The 17,971-nt window shown below is 43.9% G+C and overlaps 1 protein-coding gene across 2 annotated transcripts in view; it reads right to left on the minus strand.

The window, feature by feature from the left end:
- Positions 1-8,446: 8,446 nt before the first annotated feature.
- The window catches only part of Slco3a1 (solute carrier organic anion transporter family member 3A1), a 291,115-nt gene continuing 281,590 nt past the window's right edge, over positions 8,447-17,971 (minus strand). The window contains exons 10-11 of one of the 2 annotated variants that reach the window (XM_006990953.4): positions 17,402-17,644; positions 8,447-9,095 (exon numbers count right to left, since the gene is read on the minus strand). In XM_006990953.4, the coding sequence (XP_006991015.2) occupies positions 9,013-9,095; positions 17,402-17,644 (326 nt within the window). In that variant the 3' untranslated portion in view covers positions 8,447-9,012. Of the gene's footprint in view, positions 9,096-9,381; positions 17,645-17,971 lie in introns of those variants that run through there. The other variant, XM_006990952.4, reaches the window with a different exon arrangement.

Consider the following 17,971-nt stretch of genomic DNA (forward strand, 5'->3'; position numbering starts at 1 on the left):
GGCCTCACCTTACTCTAAATGGATCACAAGGTAAAGACTGAGAATGGCCAGGAACTCAACTCTCAATTACCAAAGGTCCCTGAAAAGTGCAATCCTGCCAGGTCGCTTTCTTTACAAAAGTGGACGGTGACAAATAACAATTTCTGGATCATACTGGGGTTTTTTTTTATTATTATTTATATTTTTATGAATCATACTGTATGAGCATTTAACATTTTGCAGACCATGCCAGATTTCCTGGAGTGACTATACTAACTTATGCTCCAGCACTTGCCATGTGTCTTGGCAGGAGATAGCATCAGTGTGAATGTTTTGCCAGAATTTTATAAAAACTTGGTAAAAACTGGTCCTTTGAAAAGATTGTTTGTTTGCTTAGTGAGTCTAAACATGTGGAGAACCACAGTGGCTTCTTCTGAGCTTTTCTGTCAGGTTTACAGAGATGGTAAGGGCAATGATAGACTTGGGAATTGTGTGATTAAGTGGTTCCCCATCTTCCCCTGTCTGTCTATCTGTCTCTCTCTCTGTCTCTGTCTCTCTTTCTTTCTCTCTCATACATACACATTTGAAAAAAGTGATATATATATGTATATAGATATATATAGATATATAGATAGATAGATAATAATTGTTGTTTATAGATATTTTAACTCACTTGATTGTGCTAAACTGCCTTGGATGTGAGAATACAGATACTTTACCTTTGAAATAGTCAGGTCTAACCTGCTTTTCATTTGTGGGTTTTTTAATATTTTATATCTTTTGACAAATTCTCAAATCATGTATTCTTCTCCTTCTCCCTGATCTTTATAGTTTTCATGCATTTTTTTATTTATTTAAACTGCATTGGATTTATCTTTGGCAAGCAGTAATGGATAAAATTTATTTCTAATTTGTTTCTTTGAACTATTAATTGAATAGTCCAATGTTTTCCCCTCAGATTTGAAATGCTTTCTTTTAACTAATATGTTCTAGGTCACACATATATAAATGTCTGTTTATGAATGCTGTTCTTGGCTTCTGATGTGTTTTTCTGGTCTGGTCTTGTGAGGATGCCACTTTTGTTTTAAATAGGAGATCTTGGTTGACATCTTGATTTTGAGGGTTCCTTTTCTTAGCTATTTTTATCATATTTTAAGAACTTCAGCAGTGACACTTAAGCACTTACATAATGTGATTTGGGAAGTATCTTTCAGTTTCAATAGAAACTGTTGAGGTTTCATGGAGATTGTATGGTTTATTTGTGGGGGGAAAAATCATATTTTACCAGTATTTAGCCATCCAATCTAGGAATATGGTGATGGTAATAGTTTTCAAGTTGTTACTTTTATCTTAGAGAATGGTATGTAGTTGTTACAAATCATATTTCAGGTAGGTTCATCTGTAGACATCTTTGTAAGTTACATATGCCATTGTGGTTGAGAAAGCATAGTTAATGCTATAATGGTTGTTACTAAGGATGCTACCTTTCACATTGAATTGGGAAAGTATGGCTTCCATGTAGGTTTGGGTTTGCCTGAAGGCAAGTAGAGCATTCATATTCACCCAGTAACAGAAATTTGTCAATGCTTGCTGTGTCCAGGATAGGATGTGCTGATTTGGGCAAATAAAGACATTGCCCTGAATCTGAGCTCACACCTGTCAGGAAATGGAGCATCAATCCACATCACCAGTTTACACACACGGTCACCAGTGTCTAAAGGCCAAGCCCCATTTGTACAGAAGTGGGACCTGGCTATATTTTTAGAGGCACATGTTTTAAGACATGATCTCAGGGTGTAGCTCAGGTTGGCCTTGCACTTTGGATCCACTTTTCTCTGTCTCCCACGAGCCTGGGGATTGCAGTCATGAGCTCCAAGGCCAGGTGAATAACTTTCTATTTAAAAAGAAGAAAAACAACCCAAGAATCTTTCTGATGAAGTCTCAGTTTGGTTAAGCATTTAGAAGGATTATTAAATGTTTTCCAGAGGTTGAAAATGGCAGCATCCTGGGTCTGCCTGATGCTTACTTAAAGTGTTTTCTCTTCCAGCTCATTTTAATGCAGCTTGGAATTCTCAAAGGTAGATGTGACCTAGGCACTGAGGGTATCCCAAGTATGCAGGGATATTAAAAACACCCATGTTTACCTCTGCAGTCCTATTGGGTACAAAGATTTTTCTTGTATGAAGAAGAATAAGTGATTGAAGTGCTCTTTCAGGCAGTAGCCTCTTGAGGTCCTCTCTGGCTGCCATCTTGGAACATAAGATTCTATTTCCCTTTGTGACAGGAGCCAAGTCAGAACTACTAGGAAGGACACTCCTCCTCTTTGGGATTTATCTGGTGCTAAAATAAAGTTTTATGGTTTCCTTATCTCTACCTCACAGAAGTATTCAGGGCACTTAAGACTTGTACCAATGTAGGTTGCCACCAAAATCACAAATGAAGAACGGCATAAAAATTCATGCCACAAATGCATCCCAATTCTCTTGTGGCACTTAGAGCGATAAACAGGAGACAAAGATTCAGAAACGGAACCCCAGCCCTGTGTTCCTAAGTAGAAAAACAATGATGGTGTTAGAAGGAAAAGCAGCTATTGTTACTCTGGGTTCACAAACTTGAACGCTGTTAATCATTACCATTTGTTGTGAATTCATGAGAAATTCAGAGAGTTTGTAAACTCAGTTTCTAAGGATTTTTCGATTCTCTGTGTGGTCATTACGTTCTTGGACACTATAGCACGTATCATGGTCTTTATGTCCTGTTTTAAATCCAATTCTCAATCTAGTTCCCCCATATCTCTTTATAGCGCTACATTCTACTTCTCCATCCTTGAATGATCATTTCCTACCCACTGGTACTTTACTAGCTCCCCAAGTTCTGTAGTTATTTAGATTGAATCACACATATGTAAATCTTAAAAGCTAGCATCCCACATATAAGAGAAAACATGCAGGGTCTGTCTTTTTTTTTTTTTTTTTTTTTTTGGGTCCAGGTTACCTCACTCAAATCAAGGAACACATCATCAAGATAAAGTATTTATTTGCTGAGATTTTTTTTAGACCAGAAGACTGCCTTATCTACTTTTCCACAAAGATCAAGAGGATTTGTGACTGTGTGTGGCTGATTGCCATAGCCATAGCTTTTCAGAGGTACACATTTCTAAGACTGAATGCATGATGATTTTGGGGAAAGAATTAATACGTAATTTGAATTCAGACGACAAGCTTAAAAAGAAATATCCCGCTTGGAGAAGCATTCTGAAATATCTCTGGGGAATACATTTCTTTTATTAATCCAGTCAGCCACTGGATGTCATTCTCCCAATTTAATTACGTTTATCTGCCAATGGGTGATTCTGCTCCTTATGCATGTAATTTTAGTCGGTGCAAACGGTGATGGCAAATAATTGTCCTGAGGGAGATAATTGCTGTTGTAATTATTTACTCATGCAAGTTAGCCATGCTTGAATTTTACCTCAGTCAGATGATCTGGAAATATGAGGGGGGGGGGCGGCATCTCTTAGTTCTTGGCCATTTTCTAGATGGAATATCTAGTACTGAGTACTTTAAGTATATTATCCCACGAAGCCTCACGGGCTTCCTAGACTGGCCACAGTGACCTTGACACTACTGATGAGGGAATCAAGATTCAAGCCTAGGCTAGCAGGCTGGTAGAGAATGATCTGTACAGGCTCCTGCTGCTGCTACTGCTGCTAAATGGGGTGACATCTTTGTAAAGAATTTCTAGTAGGGGGCTGGTGAGCTTGCTCTGGGTGGTTAAGGGTACTTGCCAACAAACCTAATGATCTAAGTTTGATCCTTGGTACCCACATGTAGAAGGAGAGAAGTGACTCCTGCAAGCTGTTCTCTGAGCTCCACACATGGGCACTCAACACACACATACAGATAAATGGAATGAAAAAGTTAAAAAGTAGTTTAGGGCTTAGCAGACTGCCACTGCTACTGTCATCTTAGGTCCCGTTACTTCTGCAATCAGGCCCTACCTGCACCCGGATACCCATTTTCATGGGAGGCTGAACATCATACACTGGTCCTGAACGATATACACCCTGTGTCTCAGTGAGTACAGGGCACTGTGCCAGGTGCTGGGTAAATACGCTCTGAGGAAGCTTCAGATCTATGTAGCAATAATGAACTGGCATTGAGAAGGTAGCAGAACTTTCAGGTGCAATGTAGCTGACCATGCAGTCTCACCTTGGAGACTCCCTTGAGGTTGAGGCATTTCTCATTGCTATCACTTACTGGCTTCCCTGCCTCTTTAGATTATGTCAGTAGGTTACAGTGGTGTGGCATGCTGAGAGAGTTTGAGAACTACTTTAAAAAATCGTGGCATTATCAACATCTTCCTCCTGTTTTTCTCCATCCCCTTCCCATACAAAAGTTTGGAAAAAGGAATGAGAGGCATTTTTTTTTTATTTTTTTATTTTTATTATTTTTTTTTTTTTAGGGAAGAGGTGTGATGTTCATGAAGAGGAATACTGGGTAGGTACCCCTCCTGCCTTTGAGGGCCAGGGCTCAGAAAGCAATTGCTTATAGTCTGTGTATGCATAGTGGTTACTGGCCAGGCCAGTACTGAGGTTGCCTGACTTGTAACTATCCAACTAGGATGAGATGGTACAGGAGGACACTGGAGATATGAGGCCATGGAAGAGAGAGGCAAGGACAACCTTTGAAGTGACTTTTACACATAACTTAGAATGGTCCTGTCTAGATGACCTACTCAGAATCCAACTAGTTGGGATAGATGATACTGGAGATGTGGGGCTTCTCGGGGGCTTACTCACTTCAGGGGTGGTTACCTACTACATAGAAACGAAGCACTTGGCTGTTCATTTGAGGTGCCACTCAAAAGAGAATGCCAAAACCAAAGGCAAGCTCCTTGGGTTTGAATCTTCCTTCTGCTAGGCCAGGTGAGGACTGTCTGCCTCTACACTAATTATAGCTAGTGCTGGCATTAAGTTTGGCCATAGGCACTGTAGTAAGCAAATACTGCCCCTCTCTTGGGCTTCCACACCTCCTCCTGAAGCCATGTTTGGAAGGGGAAGAAAGAATGGGAGAATGCAAACCTTACTTCCACTCCAGGACTCCAAGTCCTGACCTGCACTTAGGGTAGAAATGTGTGAATGGAGTATGAGGCAGAAGTTCCCAAATGAGTAGGATGAGGTCCTAACAAGAAAGATTTGTTTCCTTTATCCAATAAAAATGACGGAGAACTGGAAATTGACTGAGAAGACACTGTAGAAGATGACAGAAAACACAGAGCTGATTTGTATTTAGATGGTCAAGGATGATACTTACCATGAAGTTTAATACTTCTTGGTCCCCACAGGGGACACTGTGGCCATACATAGCTGAACTTGTTACTATGCATCCACTATGCAAGTAGGCTGTCACTTTCTATTTCAGGGCCCCGGAGAGGCTAAGGTTCTGAGTGAGACTTGGCTTGATAACTTGGCAATGTTGTGAGCTTCTGAGCCAGGAGACCAACCTGTTATTGCTCTTTCCACAAAGCCACCTAAGCTCTCCAGTGCAGAGAGCCTAACATGTGCAGAGAACTTTGCAGAGTCTCACTGCTGCTTTCCTAAGACTTTAAAGCTGACAAACACCCACACACAATTAATTAACCATCAAGAACACACGTTTTCAGGGAACACAGGACACCATGTGTAGTGTGAGACCAATCAGAGTGAGTGAGGGTCTCTGTGTATTCCTTCCATCCCTTCCTCAATCTTGCATGAATCTTGTACCTCTTCTTTTAAGTAGTTTTCTCAGTGATTTTTTTCTTCCTAAGATTGATCCACTGATATATTCTGAGAAAATGCCTTACAAGAATTGATCCTACAAAAGTCATGTTTCTGGGCACAGTTGTGTTGTAAGTAAAATCTTATTCCCAGTGCCTGTTTTTCAGGAATGCCTCCTCCTGTAGCATTGCGTTGTATCTAATCATTTGCATAAAACTCGAAGAGGTAGATAGTGATAGTTTTAGAAATAGGAGCACTAATTGACATTTTCTTTGGGCTGTTTCTGTTTGTTTGTTTGTTTTTTAAACCAATTTTGGACATTGATTTCTTTATGATGGTGTGGTTTTCTCAAGGCAGAATGATTCTCCAAAGATCTTGAAGGGTAGGACAGAAGGAAGGGTGTGAAGTCTATAGGTAGAGGGTCTCCACTCCCACTTCACTGGGAATACTTTGCACTTTTGAGTCCTTGCTGCCATGGAACATAGAGAAGCTTCCCAGGAAATGGAAAATGCTTCCTTGCCTTTGCAGATTAGGACTTCAGTCACATCAAACTCAAGTCCAAGGGACACAGGCACCACTGCAACTGTCACCTTGCCTTTCTATTCTTGGTGGCTTTCTTATTTCAGCTCTTAGTTATTGTACAATAAATAGGGGAGTGGGATTCCAGAAGGTGCAGCATGGCCTCCAAGGGGGGCTCTGATGCATGCATGTCCACGGATTCCACAGCTGGAGAGACCCAGGAAGGTTACAGCATCTTTCAAAAACTTTCCAGAAAGGAAGCCAGTCTCTGCCCCACACATGAACTGTAGTCAAGAATAAGTCATGCAGAAGAAGCTTCATAGAAAGCTTTTAAATAAAAAAGAAAACAAAAGACTCTGAAAAATGGCTGCTCAAGTGGCTGTGAGTCCAGTGGAAGCCATAGCGAGAGTATGCTTTTAATCTAGTTGAACAAAACACTTCTGTGTGTGACTAGCACATAGAGACTGGGGCAAAGGTGAAATTGAATCTTAGGTTGGATGAGTGTATATTTGGTTCTAGACCATGGTCACCCATGACTACTCATAGGGCATGCAGAAGAGATGGCCATTGGGGACTAATCTAAGCCACCTCTTCTCTCTGCATTGTTTGAATAACCCCTAGGACTAATTTCTCATGGATTATTAACTTCAGTAGTAGGAATCTCTTGACTACAAATAAGAAAGAGTAGTTTTTAAAAGATTAAACAGAGGGGAGATAATTTTGTAACTTTCCAAGCACCACCACCAAAACAACATCAATTCCGTAATAAACAAGTGAAGCAAACAGAAACACCCTGGGTACCACATGTGCAGATGCTGTAAGCAACATCCCCCTTCCTTCTTCCACCTCCTCTGATTTTTCAGTGAAGGTGAGGCCATCTCCCATAGGAAGGAAACACTAGCCACTTTTTTAGCTGATTCAGTATCTTTTCACATCAGAGCAGAGGATGTTGAAATTGTATTTTCTTGGGACTTAACTTATGCCAGAGAGAATAAATCATGTTGCCTTGTGGAAGATAAAAACAATTACATAAATAACTGCTCCGAAGAGGAGCCTAAAGCATCCACTGGCGTGGTGATCAGGCTTTTAAAGAAGGTTGAATTCATTATTTCCTTAGTCTGGAGCAAAAAGACAAGGCAGGGATAAGATGGGTGTACTCTTCAAGGGGTGCCAGCTTGATAAGCTTTGATTTGTGGGTGAGCCCAACTGTGAAGAACAACCGGGATGGAGGGGAAGATCCAGGCTGGGATGGGCAGGAAGAAAGTGGGTGAGCAGTCAGAGCTAGCCCCACAGGAGAGGTGAAGCATCTACTAAGCACTTGTCTGGATAACGAAGCACATACTGGATCTGGAAGCATCTGTCCCTGGAGCTCCAGGGTGAGTGCAGAACAGCACAGGAGCATTTCTAAGGTACAGGCCAGTGGCAAGATCAACTTGACCAACCTGCCCACGGGAGGCAGGAGTCCAGCTAGTGAAGTAGTAAGGATGCAGAAGTGAAGCTTGTTGGGGAGAGACTTGGTATAGGAAGGCAGCTGATGCTCCATCCATGGGGAGGCATGTGGATCCAGAGAAAGGGAGGCAAATGATGGAGTTAGAGTAGGGAATGAGAATCAAGTCAGAGCTGTGCAGGCTGCTGGGTTCGGGGCTGGCTGTTCAAAGCCTGTTGAGTAGCTGTGGAACATCACACGCTGTGTCAGACAGTGCAGGTGTATTGAGCTGATGCTGTTGCCCCTTCTCCCAGGGTTCTATGGTGGGAGAGTCGGAGAGGAATCTGAGTGTCAAAAGCAGGACCACTGATGCATTCACAGCAGCCATATCAGTGTAGTGGAATCCAATTCCAGCTGCAGGCTGTGGAAGCAACCAACAATAACCACTTTTGTGCAGAACCCCGAATTTGTGCCTTCCCGTGAACTTTCACTTAAGTACAGGACAGGTGTTTTAAAGCAGTCATCAATATTCCCACTTTGCAGATGACCCCAAGGCTCAGTCACGTCACATCACTCAGTCAGCATCGTACTGGTAGCAAGTGCTGGGAGGAGAATTTGGATTTGGGTCTGTTTTGACTCCAAAGCCTGTGCTCTTTGGATCATGTCAAAGCCCACAAATAGAGACTACACATAGTTAGAAGCACACCTCTGTTAGGCTTGTTCAGGAAACAGGAAAGATAACAGATTACAGCATGAGACAGAGGAAGAATTAAAATAGTGCTTTTAATATAATTTTCAGCAAATGTACAGTATATACTTTATATCATGTATCTCTAAACTGCTCATCTGGAAAATATAAGCTGCAAAAAAATACAGACTACCACACTCAGAATCTATTAAGTATGTGCTTTTCTTCCTCTTCTCTTCTGGGAATCCGGATTTTTACACCCTTCTGTTAAAGCCCAGCCTCTGCTGGTTTCTTTGGAACTGTTAAGAGTGTTCAGTCAGAGAAGCTTCCCCAGAGGGAGTTTTCTAAAGCATGTCAGAAAGCCATCCCCACAGAAGCGAGAAGAGAGACAGGCCGAAGGAAATTTGCACATCAGGTTGACCTTGCTTTTTAGGAATGATGCCCACTTTGGAGGGCTCCTGGCCACATGCCCTCTCCTTAGTCCTTGTCATAGGCCTGTGCTTGAAGCCTCAAAGGACCAGACATGGATAATCCACATGGGAACCCTTGGGTTCCTGGGCAGCGCAGGGCTATGTCAGGCCTTGAGGTCTGTGGGTGGTGGTGGTGGTGGTGATGGTAGGCTCTGCCATAAGAGGGCAGCCCTCAGCTTCTCACAAAGGAGTCTTCTGAAGGTGACTGTGACTCAGGGCAGGTTTTCTCAGTTTCAATGTCTTGATACTCTGTGCCTAAAGGGGAAGGAGGGGAGAAGAGCCAAGAGGAAAAAAGAGATGGATCTTTTCTGCATTTCCTACATTCTATTAGTCTTACATTATAGCGTCGCGAGGCTTTCCAGTGAAAGGGGCGTGTAGGAAGGAACAGCGGTAGAGGGCTAGCTTTCTCTCCAGCTCACACTCAAAAGACCATACTCAAAGCCCAAGGACCTCTATGAAGGCTGGATCTCTCAAAGCATATTTATCTGCACTTTCATACCAATACCCATCGTGGGGATGAGCAGATGTACCCCAAACCTGATTTTTCTTTCTTTTCCGTAAGTCACCAGTAACCAAGTGTTACTTGGACTCCAAGCGTCACTTTAGATTTTTATTAAAGAGGAGGCTGAGTGCCAGGGAAAACCACTTGAACAGGTCATGCTTTCTCCTGTAGCATTCGGGACCAGTTTATTGTCCATTCATCCACAGATAGTCACTGCATGCCAAGTGAAGCAAGCTCCTCACTGGAGCCAGGTCTGAGGAAAGGTCACACCTCCATAAATGATGCTGTGACTTTATTTAAAAAGTATTAAAAATTTAACTCATCCCTGTGACAATCTGCAAGCTATGGTGACAGGTGGCTTTCTTGTTCAATGACAGGTATAGGGAGACCATAGAAACGCCTGGTTATTGATCTTTTGATTTTGACCTGGCGGTTTAAAAGGCGGCAGTCTGTACTCAGCATTTAGAAGCTGAGATTTGGCCCACAGAGAAATGCTCCATGTTTGACTTTTGGCAAGGCTCATATTCTTACAGTCTTGGGAGAGCTCATCAGAGAAGAATTCCCCAGATAATGATTTACAAAAAAAAAAAAAAAAAAAGCATGTCAGAATACCAACTCCTCAGAGGCTAGAGGAGGAGGGGGATGAAGGAAATTTGCATATGGGTTAGCACTGCTCTTTGGGGCGGGGCAAGAGTGAGAGCTGAGGTTGCTTCTTAGCACCACTGGCTGGGAAGCAGTTGACAAGGCTAAGGTGGAAGGAGGAAGGCTTTGCAAGGTCTCTCTACTGGTTAACTGTTAGCGTGAACTAGGCTTTCTCATTTCACGGTCCTGTGTTTGCAGGTAACATTTTGCAGAGGTCTTACTTCTAGCTCTTGGCTCATTTCTTTGGGAAATGATCAACTTTCAGTGGGATGGGACAGTCCAGTGTCAGCATACCCCTGTCCCCTGCCATCCCTCCTCCCAGTAGATGGATGTTCTGCTGGCTTCCAAGTTCCCACTGCAGTGGTTGTGTGCTGGACTGGAAAGGGCCCTGGTTCAACAATTAGGAAGACCTGGTACTGACTCCTGATGACCTAACTAACTGACGACCTTGGGAAACCTGAATTTTCAAGGCCCTCCTTGTCTGATCTGTAAAGAGGGGGAACATGACTTACCTGTCAGGGATAGCATAAGAGGGTTGCTGGGGTCAACTGGGATTCTGCATTCGTGGACCTGGCATATGCCTAGTAGGCTCGATAAACAAGACTCCCCAAGCCCTTCTCCCTTTAAGGTGCTGGATTTAAGCTCAAGCTGGCCCTTACTTGTGTTCCTCATCTAATGAGCTCCCTGCATTACCTCGTTCCACTTCATTTTATGGCCTCAGGTTATAAATCAAACATTCTTGCCAAATTTGCCTCCACGAGAGCCACCTTCTATTTGATTAGCATGAACTTAAGAAAAACAGCATGGAAACGGCAAAAATTCCAACCTACAGAATGTCACATCTCCAGAAAATTTGGCTACATTATTCCATTTGCTCATAGCAAAAACAATAATCACTTCTACCTTATGGAAAAATATTCAAAAATGTATGATTATTATCAACCCCTGATTGTCGACTTGAGTTGTTATCATAAAAATGGAAATGTCTAGATGCTCAGCTTTTCAAAGCCTGCAATCTGGAAAGAGATTAAGACATAGTCAACATTTAACATGTTTGGAGCCCCTGGGTCAGGGCTGAGCACATGAGAGGGATGTTACAGTACGTGGTAGGAGGCAGGGGTTGGGACCTCCTGCCTGGTGCTGAGAATAGCCGCCGGGTCTCTTGATACATTACACAATGCATCCCCTGTTTCCTTTCACCTGCCCATCTTGGGTAGAGCACCTTATATAAATGGATCACTGAAATAAGCGATAAAGAACAGAGCTAGAAGAGGGAGAGCAGACACTCTTTCCAGAATGCAGCTGTCATTGTGTCCTGCTTATCCACTAGGGGGCATATGAGAGTGTGAGGCCGCCAGTTCATTTGTGCCAGAGACTTGGAGATTAGGCATTTCCTCGAGGCAGGGAAGGCTCCCTCACATCTTCCTTGGTAGGGAGGGAACATTTATCGTGGTTACCAACAGGCACTTTGGACTCATAGGCTTGGGTTTGAATCTTAGTTCTTCTCATGACCTTGAGCCAATTCTGAATGCTTCCAAGTCTCATGTTCCTCTCCTGTAAAATAAAACTAGCAATAGTCCCTGCCTCACAAAGTTAGCATTAAGATGAAATGTGTTAATGCATGTAATCAGTTCAGCCCAGCAGCTAGTTCAGAGTTAGTACCTGATAGATGTTAGTGACTGTTATTATTAGCTATTACTAGTGATTATCAATTCTTCTATCTGGCAGATTGATTAGCTCTGGAGTGTCAGTGTTTTCTGTTGGTGCTGAGGAGGAAAAGGACTTGAAGTTCTATTCAGTCTCTGGACTCACTCCCCTTTTCCTGTTTCCTCTGTTTCTCCCTCATGTGTCTGTATCCATCATTTAAGGGGAAAAAAGTTTGGTCAGTCTAGTTCAAATGGCAAGTGTCAGACTGGAAAGGACAACAGGTTCTGTGGTTCAAATTCTCTATTGTACCCAAGAGAAAAATAAGGTTGCCTTAAACTCTGAAGTTTGACAACAAAAGGGTACTTTCTTCCTTCTTGGAAACAAGTGAGATGCTTCAGTTAGATTGCTGTGGTCAGGGGCATTAGAGCTGATGGACACCTACTCCAGGACCCTTTGGAGAAATGACTCAGCCAGTGCTATGGCCAAGATTGAGGTGCCAGATGTGCCCCACCTATCTGAACGGTTGGTATCTCCAAAACTGTTAGTGCTGCCTCGGCACACCAGGCCCTTTCTCCCGGCCACTGACTTTGTAAAAACAGCTTTCCTGGTAAGACATTTTTTTCACTTATTGCCTTGAGTTGATCTTGGGCGACAACAATGGGGTAGGTAGTTTTGACAGTTTGATGACCCACAAAGCTTGATGTATTTTACTAGACAGTCCTGAACAAGAGTAGTGTGTTGCCTTTGCTTTGGTGACCCTAGCTGTGTGTGGTGTGGCAGGGGTGACTTTCTCCTTCATCTTTCTAGTAGCCACCTGGGAGACACCCACTGTTAGTTAGTCTCCAGAATCCCCCCTTCTCTTTCTCTCCCCGTTTTGATTATTGCAGCTGTCAATCAAAGCTTGCTATCACCATGAGTCAGTTCGGAGTCATCTCTCACATCCAGACACAATCTGGCTTAGAATGCTCTTTTGTTGATTGTGTTTATGTTAAAGTCTGTCCAGCTCACTGAGCTGTGTGAGCTTTCGGAGGAGAGGGGCCACGTACCTAGTCTATAGGACAGCACGCACAGCCCAACATTTTAGGTAAGAGAATGAATACATCACATCCAAACACCATATCCTTAAGAAAAATAAACCCTGCAATGAAAAACGATGCTAGCATAGATGGCCTCTGATAAGTATGTGCTCGTCTTCATTTCTGAGGCAGGCAAATGCTCCTGAGGTGTGGGACCATCTTTGCTTGTCTGAATTTCCCCGTGTAGGTTTGCCAGGTCATGTTGATCCTGCCATAGCTCAGGAGTAGCTGAGGTTCCTTATAGGTGTGAAGAGCAAGGGAGGCAGTGTAGAGTAATGGGTTCCAGGAGTTATACAAGGAAGTGGTCCCTGACAGAGGCGTGGGAACAGCAACTTGGTACTGTCAGCGAGGAAGTCTTCTAACTGGCTCTTGAGTAGCAGTAATACCGTAGAGGAGCTGGACCCACAGCCTATCAAAATTTTGGGTCAGCTCTCCTATGAAATGAGGTTTTTATTCAGAGAGGAAGAATTTGGTGTGAATTGGGTGAGGCAGGATATAGTGAATGAGGAGAGAAGGCAGGAGGCAAAAGGCTGGGGTTGGATCCCAAATGAATCCCCTAAACCAGGTTTTATTTCACTGTCACCTTCTCTTGGAAAATATGGTGGCTCTTAGGTGTTCGACCTGGATTCTTAACTTAAGGTGAAGGTTAACTGTGTTGAGGAAAACCCAGAGGAACCATCCATGACCTACTGTTTGGTACTGTCCCTGACTCCTGGCCAGAGAGCTGGCTGTCCCATCCACCAAAAAAATCAGACAAGGACAATAAAAGCCAGAAAACAAATACTTTCCATCTGTTAGACTGAGAAGCCACTCACCTGGGTCTCCCTGCTCATCACAACCAAACCAAACACACAGTCAAAATAGGGTAAGACTCCAAAGACAGCAATGGTAGCTTATTCTGTCCTTGTCTAGCTGGTTTTGAGTGTACAACCAGACAGTTGATTTCCACATACTGATACTTATTATTTAATGCTACTACCGAGTAATGTTTTAAGGACTGTCAGGCAGATCTTATGACATACCCCATGGTTGGCAAGCTGCAGTGGATAAGAGAACCACTCTTCCCCAGGTCCAGAAGCAGTGTATGGCAAGAAAGCCAGATGGGCAGTCTGCTAGTTGGCCAACAACTGAGTATTTGTCTGTGAGTCCACATGCAAACTTACACCTTCTGAGATCCTTTATAAAAGCCTCCTCTGGACTAACAACTACATGCGAATATTACACTTAGAAAACTCCCTGGGCGGGGGGGGGGGGGGGGGGGGGGCAGTGTGACTATCTTCTAGTGACTGGCTGGGTGGGTGTCCTTGTGTAGGACATTCCCGTGGGTTACCTCAGGTCTACAAGGCTTTCCATAGTGTGAGGAAAACTCTAGGGCATTACTGGATCTGGGGATCTGAATGGATAAGACACCACACACAGTCCTACTTTCAAGTCACCCTGAGGGCAGCTTTCCCACTGTGAGGTAGAGAAAAGGAAATGATGGTTAGGGAGAAGCAGATACTCCCTTCCTGCTTGGAGGATGTTAACTTTCAAATGGTTCCTCAGGGCTTCCTTTATTATTTGGCTGTTAAGCACTGGCAGCGGAGTCCTTAGGGGGACCAAAAAAGAGGGAGTCTCTTGCTGTGAGAAAAGTCTGAGCATTCTGTGGCTTTGCTATTATTCCCAGAGGATCAGAGCTTCATGGCCTTCTTGGTGGAGGTGGGAAGTGAGTCACAGAGGTACAGGTGTCCCTCACAGCACACAACCTCAGCTGACCGAAGAAAAGCAGATTTCCCACACGTGGGAAGCAACACAGGTACGAAGCATGGAACCTGCTTGCTCTACATGTAAGGGGTGTAAAGGTCTGTCACAAGCTGCAGCAGAGACCTTTTCATCCATCCTTTGGGTGCATTCAACTAAGATGGTGGAGGAGACGACTGCGGAAGAGAGAACTCCAGCATTCATGTTCTAGGTCTTCTCCATCCACCCCAGATTTCCTTTCTGTATCTTCAAGGGAGATCTGACCAGGGCAGTTTTTATCCAGAATGCCACTCAAAACCAGACAACCAAGGGGCTGGATCTATCCTTGGATGCACAGTGGTTCTTTATATAATGCAAAAGTAAAATTAAAGGGAGATGGAGTTTTCTCTTCTGTCATACATGAGAGAAATTGAAAAATTTAAAGATAGCACAATGTTCACTGAAATCACTTTGCCACAGGGAGATTTTAAATTTATAAATAAATATTGGTAAATGTGAGCCCTGGAGTTGGGCACCATTGTTATCTTTGAGAACATTTTAGAGGGGAAAAAAAAATCCAAGATACAAAGAGCTTAAAAATTATTTTTTTTTTCCAAAAAGCAAATCGTCTCATGAAACAAAGTGTACATCCCAGGGCCTCAGTTTGGAGGGAAACACAAACAGTATGGAGAGGGCAGCAACCCATTAGCCATTCATTTTCAAAACAAGACTGAACCGGAACCTGCTTGAAATGTGACCAGAGCCTTCAGAGCAACAAAACCCACTTTATGGATTGGTTGGAGAACTGTTTTCCCTTTCTTAGCTATGGAACTGATGAGTACCCTGTGTTCATGAACAAGGATAGGCTACCGCTGGTCTGTTCTAGAAACACTGTGAATGAGGTCGCGAGTGACCGCCACACTGCCACACAGCATTCTCTCGGTTGTCTTTGCTTGAAGACTCCTCTGCTTCAGGGCTATCACTCGGATCTCCCCATTTACATGGTCTGTTAAAAATTTGGCACAACCCCACCCCCTACCCCCGATCTTTACTCTTCTGGCCTCAGTCTTTCATTGCTTCTGGTGAACCATAAATGGATGTTTGAGGTGAAAAATAAAACCAAGCATCCTTTGTAGTCTATTCTCAGGTATGTCCTCAACAAAGGTCCACAACAAGGCATGAAGTGTGAGCTGACTGGGCCCTCTGCTATGCATGTATGTGCTCCCATCTGACTCAGCCACTGATGACAGTGGCCATACTGTCTTAAGCGTGCTGGTGCAGGAGACTTCCCCCACAGGACATGGCAGTTCTCTGAAGTTCAGCCACTTTCAACACACAGAGTTCAGGCCTGACCTGGGACCTGGATGCACATGTGATCACTTCGGAACTTATGGGCTGATGATCACAGATGTCACAGCCCACTCCACAGCGTGGGCACAGGAACTACACCCTCTCTCTCTCCTATCCCCAGGAGCATGGCTCCCATCCACACAAACCCACATCTGAGTGAGTTTCCTTCACAGGCTAAAAAGGAATGCCCATTGGAACATGAAGCTTGGGTATGAAAGTGCTTCCCATGACAGTGACATCATCACCATGGGGAATAAAGCCAGAAGGCAGATTTGCAACTTGTCACATTGTCCTATTATCTCAAAGGTGATTCTTTGAAAGCTTCGTTTACACTCTTTCCGGAGTATCTTTTTTCTTATAACGCATTGCGTGCTTTCCGCACAGTATCAGAATGAGGATAAAAATTACAATAGATTAATTGCATCCCTTGAATCACTTTATATTTTTGGTGCATTAAAAAAGGAGAAAAGTAAAAGCTTTGTTAGTGACTGAAGGGTTAACACAGACTCAAGAAGTAGTTAAAAATAGTATCAGAGGATTATACATACAACAGTTGGAAATTCGTACACTTTTTTTTTTTCTGTTGTTTCTGAAAAAATGGCAAAATGTTTGGCAAATGTAAGCAAATGACTTGGGCTATGTTGGGGCGCTCCGGCTCTGAGCGGGTCAGTCATAGCCAGGTGAGGCCCACAGCTTCCTGAGGTCACACTGTGGGGCTGGTAGGGAAGAGGTGCTAGGAGATGGGGAGGTCCATGCCCCCCACCAAGCTCCCCCTTGGGCCCTCAGTCTTGAACATGGAAATGGAGCTGGTGAGAGGGGCCAACCACAGACTCCAGTCCGGATAGCCCATCAGCATCTCTCAGAGAACTCTGGGGACTTGAACCACACGCAGACTGGGTGAGCGGTCTACACAGTGACCCATATTGCAAAAGTCGGAGAGAGGAGTGGGGCTTCCCCCCCTCCACCCTGCACCCCCACCCCCACCCCAACGGAGGGAGAGGGTGCCACTAGTGCTTAATCTGGCCATGTTTTCAACTCGAACTTGTAATTTTTTTTTTTTTTTAGTAGACTCATTTCGTAATGTTTTTAAAGTTTTGTATGTGTATGCGTATCCAGAAACGTCCATCCTCCAAGCTGGCCACAAGTGTTCCCTGAAATCGGCAGTGCCTGTTGCTTGTAGCTGTTGGCATCGTGAAAACCATGAGGTACCTTCCAAGCAGAGTCTGAGCCCAGCAGTGTGCATGTCCTCCGGGGCCATCCCATCCTCTCTTTATTCTGAATCCTGACTGGCTCGGAATTTTTAGAAAAAGGACAAAGATCGTGTGTGTGTGTGTGTGTGTGTGTGTGTGTGTGTGTGTGTGTGTGTGTGTATGTCTGTTTTTGAATTCCTTTTTTCTTTCTTTGTCTCATTCTCTCTCTCTCTCTTTTTAATTAAGAAAAATGACCCTTTGCTCACAAATACAGAGTTCAACCCTCCTCTTGTAGTCACTATAAAACGGATTCCATGTTTTCACACCACTCATGGTCTTCCAGGTTATAGATAAACTTTGTCCTATGTGTCTGGTGCGCGGGCACAGGGTCCCTCCCCAGATTGTCTAGGGTCAGAGTAGAGGCAAAGAACTCACTGGTGCTCAGCCCGCCCTCGTGGTTTTTGATGTAGCGTTTATAGTTTTTCCGCAGGCACTGCCACGTGGTGGTGTAGAGGAGGAAGGCAAAGGACTTGAGCGCGATGGCGATGCTGACGTACAGGTATCTGTAGACCACGTTGTCATAGAGGACGCAGGCGCCTTGTTCCCCACAGAAGGTGCTCCAGAACAGACAGGTGGAGTCAATACCGGCCCCAAAGATGAGAGGTGGGGGGATGAAACCTGGTAGAAGGAAGAGATCATTTCAGATTTTGGGGCTCAGGTGGACAGTTCACTGCAGAGAAGGGATCTTCTATCCCTGGCTGTACATTTGTTTACAAGGCTGCTGGGAGCGTATGCTGGATCACTAGGCTCTAGAGTGCAGTGGTTCAAACCATCGGAACACACATCCTAGTTCAGGCTTCGTTATCCAGACAAAATCATTGCGCCCTCTATACCTGAGGCTGGCTAAATTAATACATGAAAAGCATTTAGGATGGGATGTGTTGTACCCGGTAACTGTAAACATAAGATAAGTGACAGCTGTCATTATTCTGAGATGGAAAAATG

Source organism: Peromyscus maniculatus, chromosome 1 (assembly GCF_049852395.1).
Source record: "Peromyscus maniculatus bairdii isolate BWxNUB_F1_BW_parent chromosome 1, HU_Pman_BW_mat_3.1, whole genome shotgun sequence".
In the NCBI taxonomy this organism is placed as follows: Eukaryota; Metazoa; Chordata; class Mammalia; order Rodentia; family Cricetidae; genus Peromyscus; species Peromyscus maniculatus.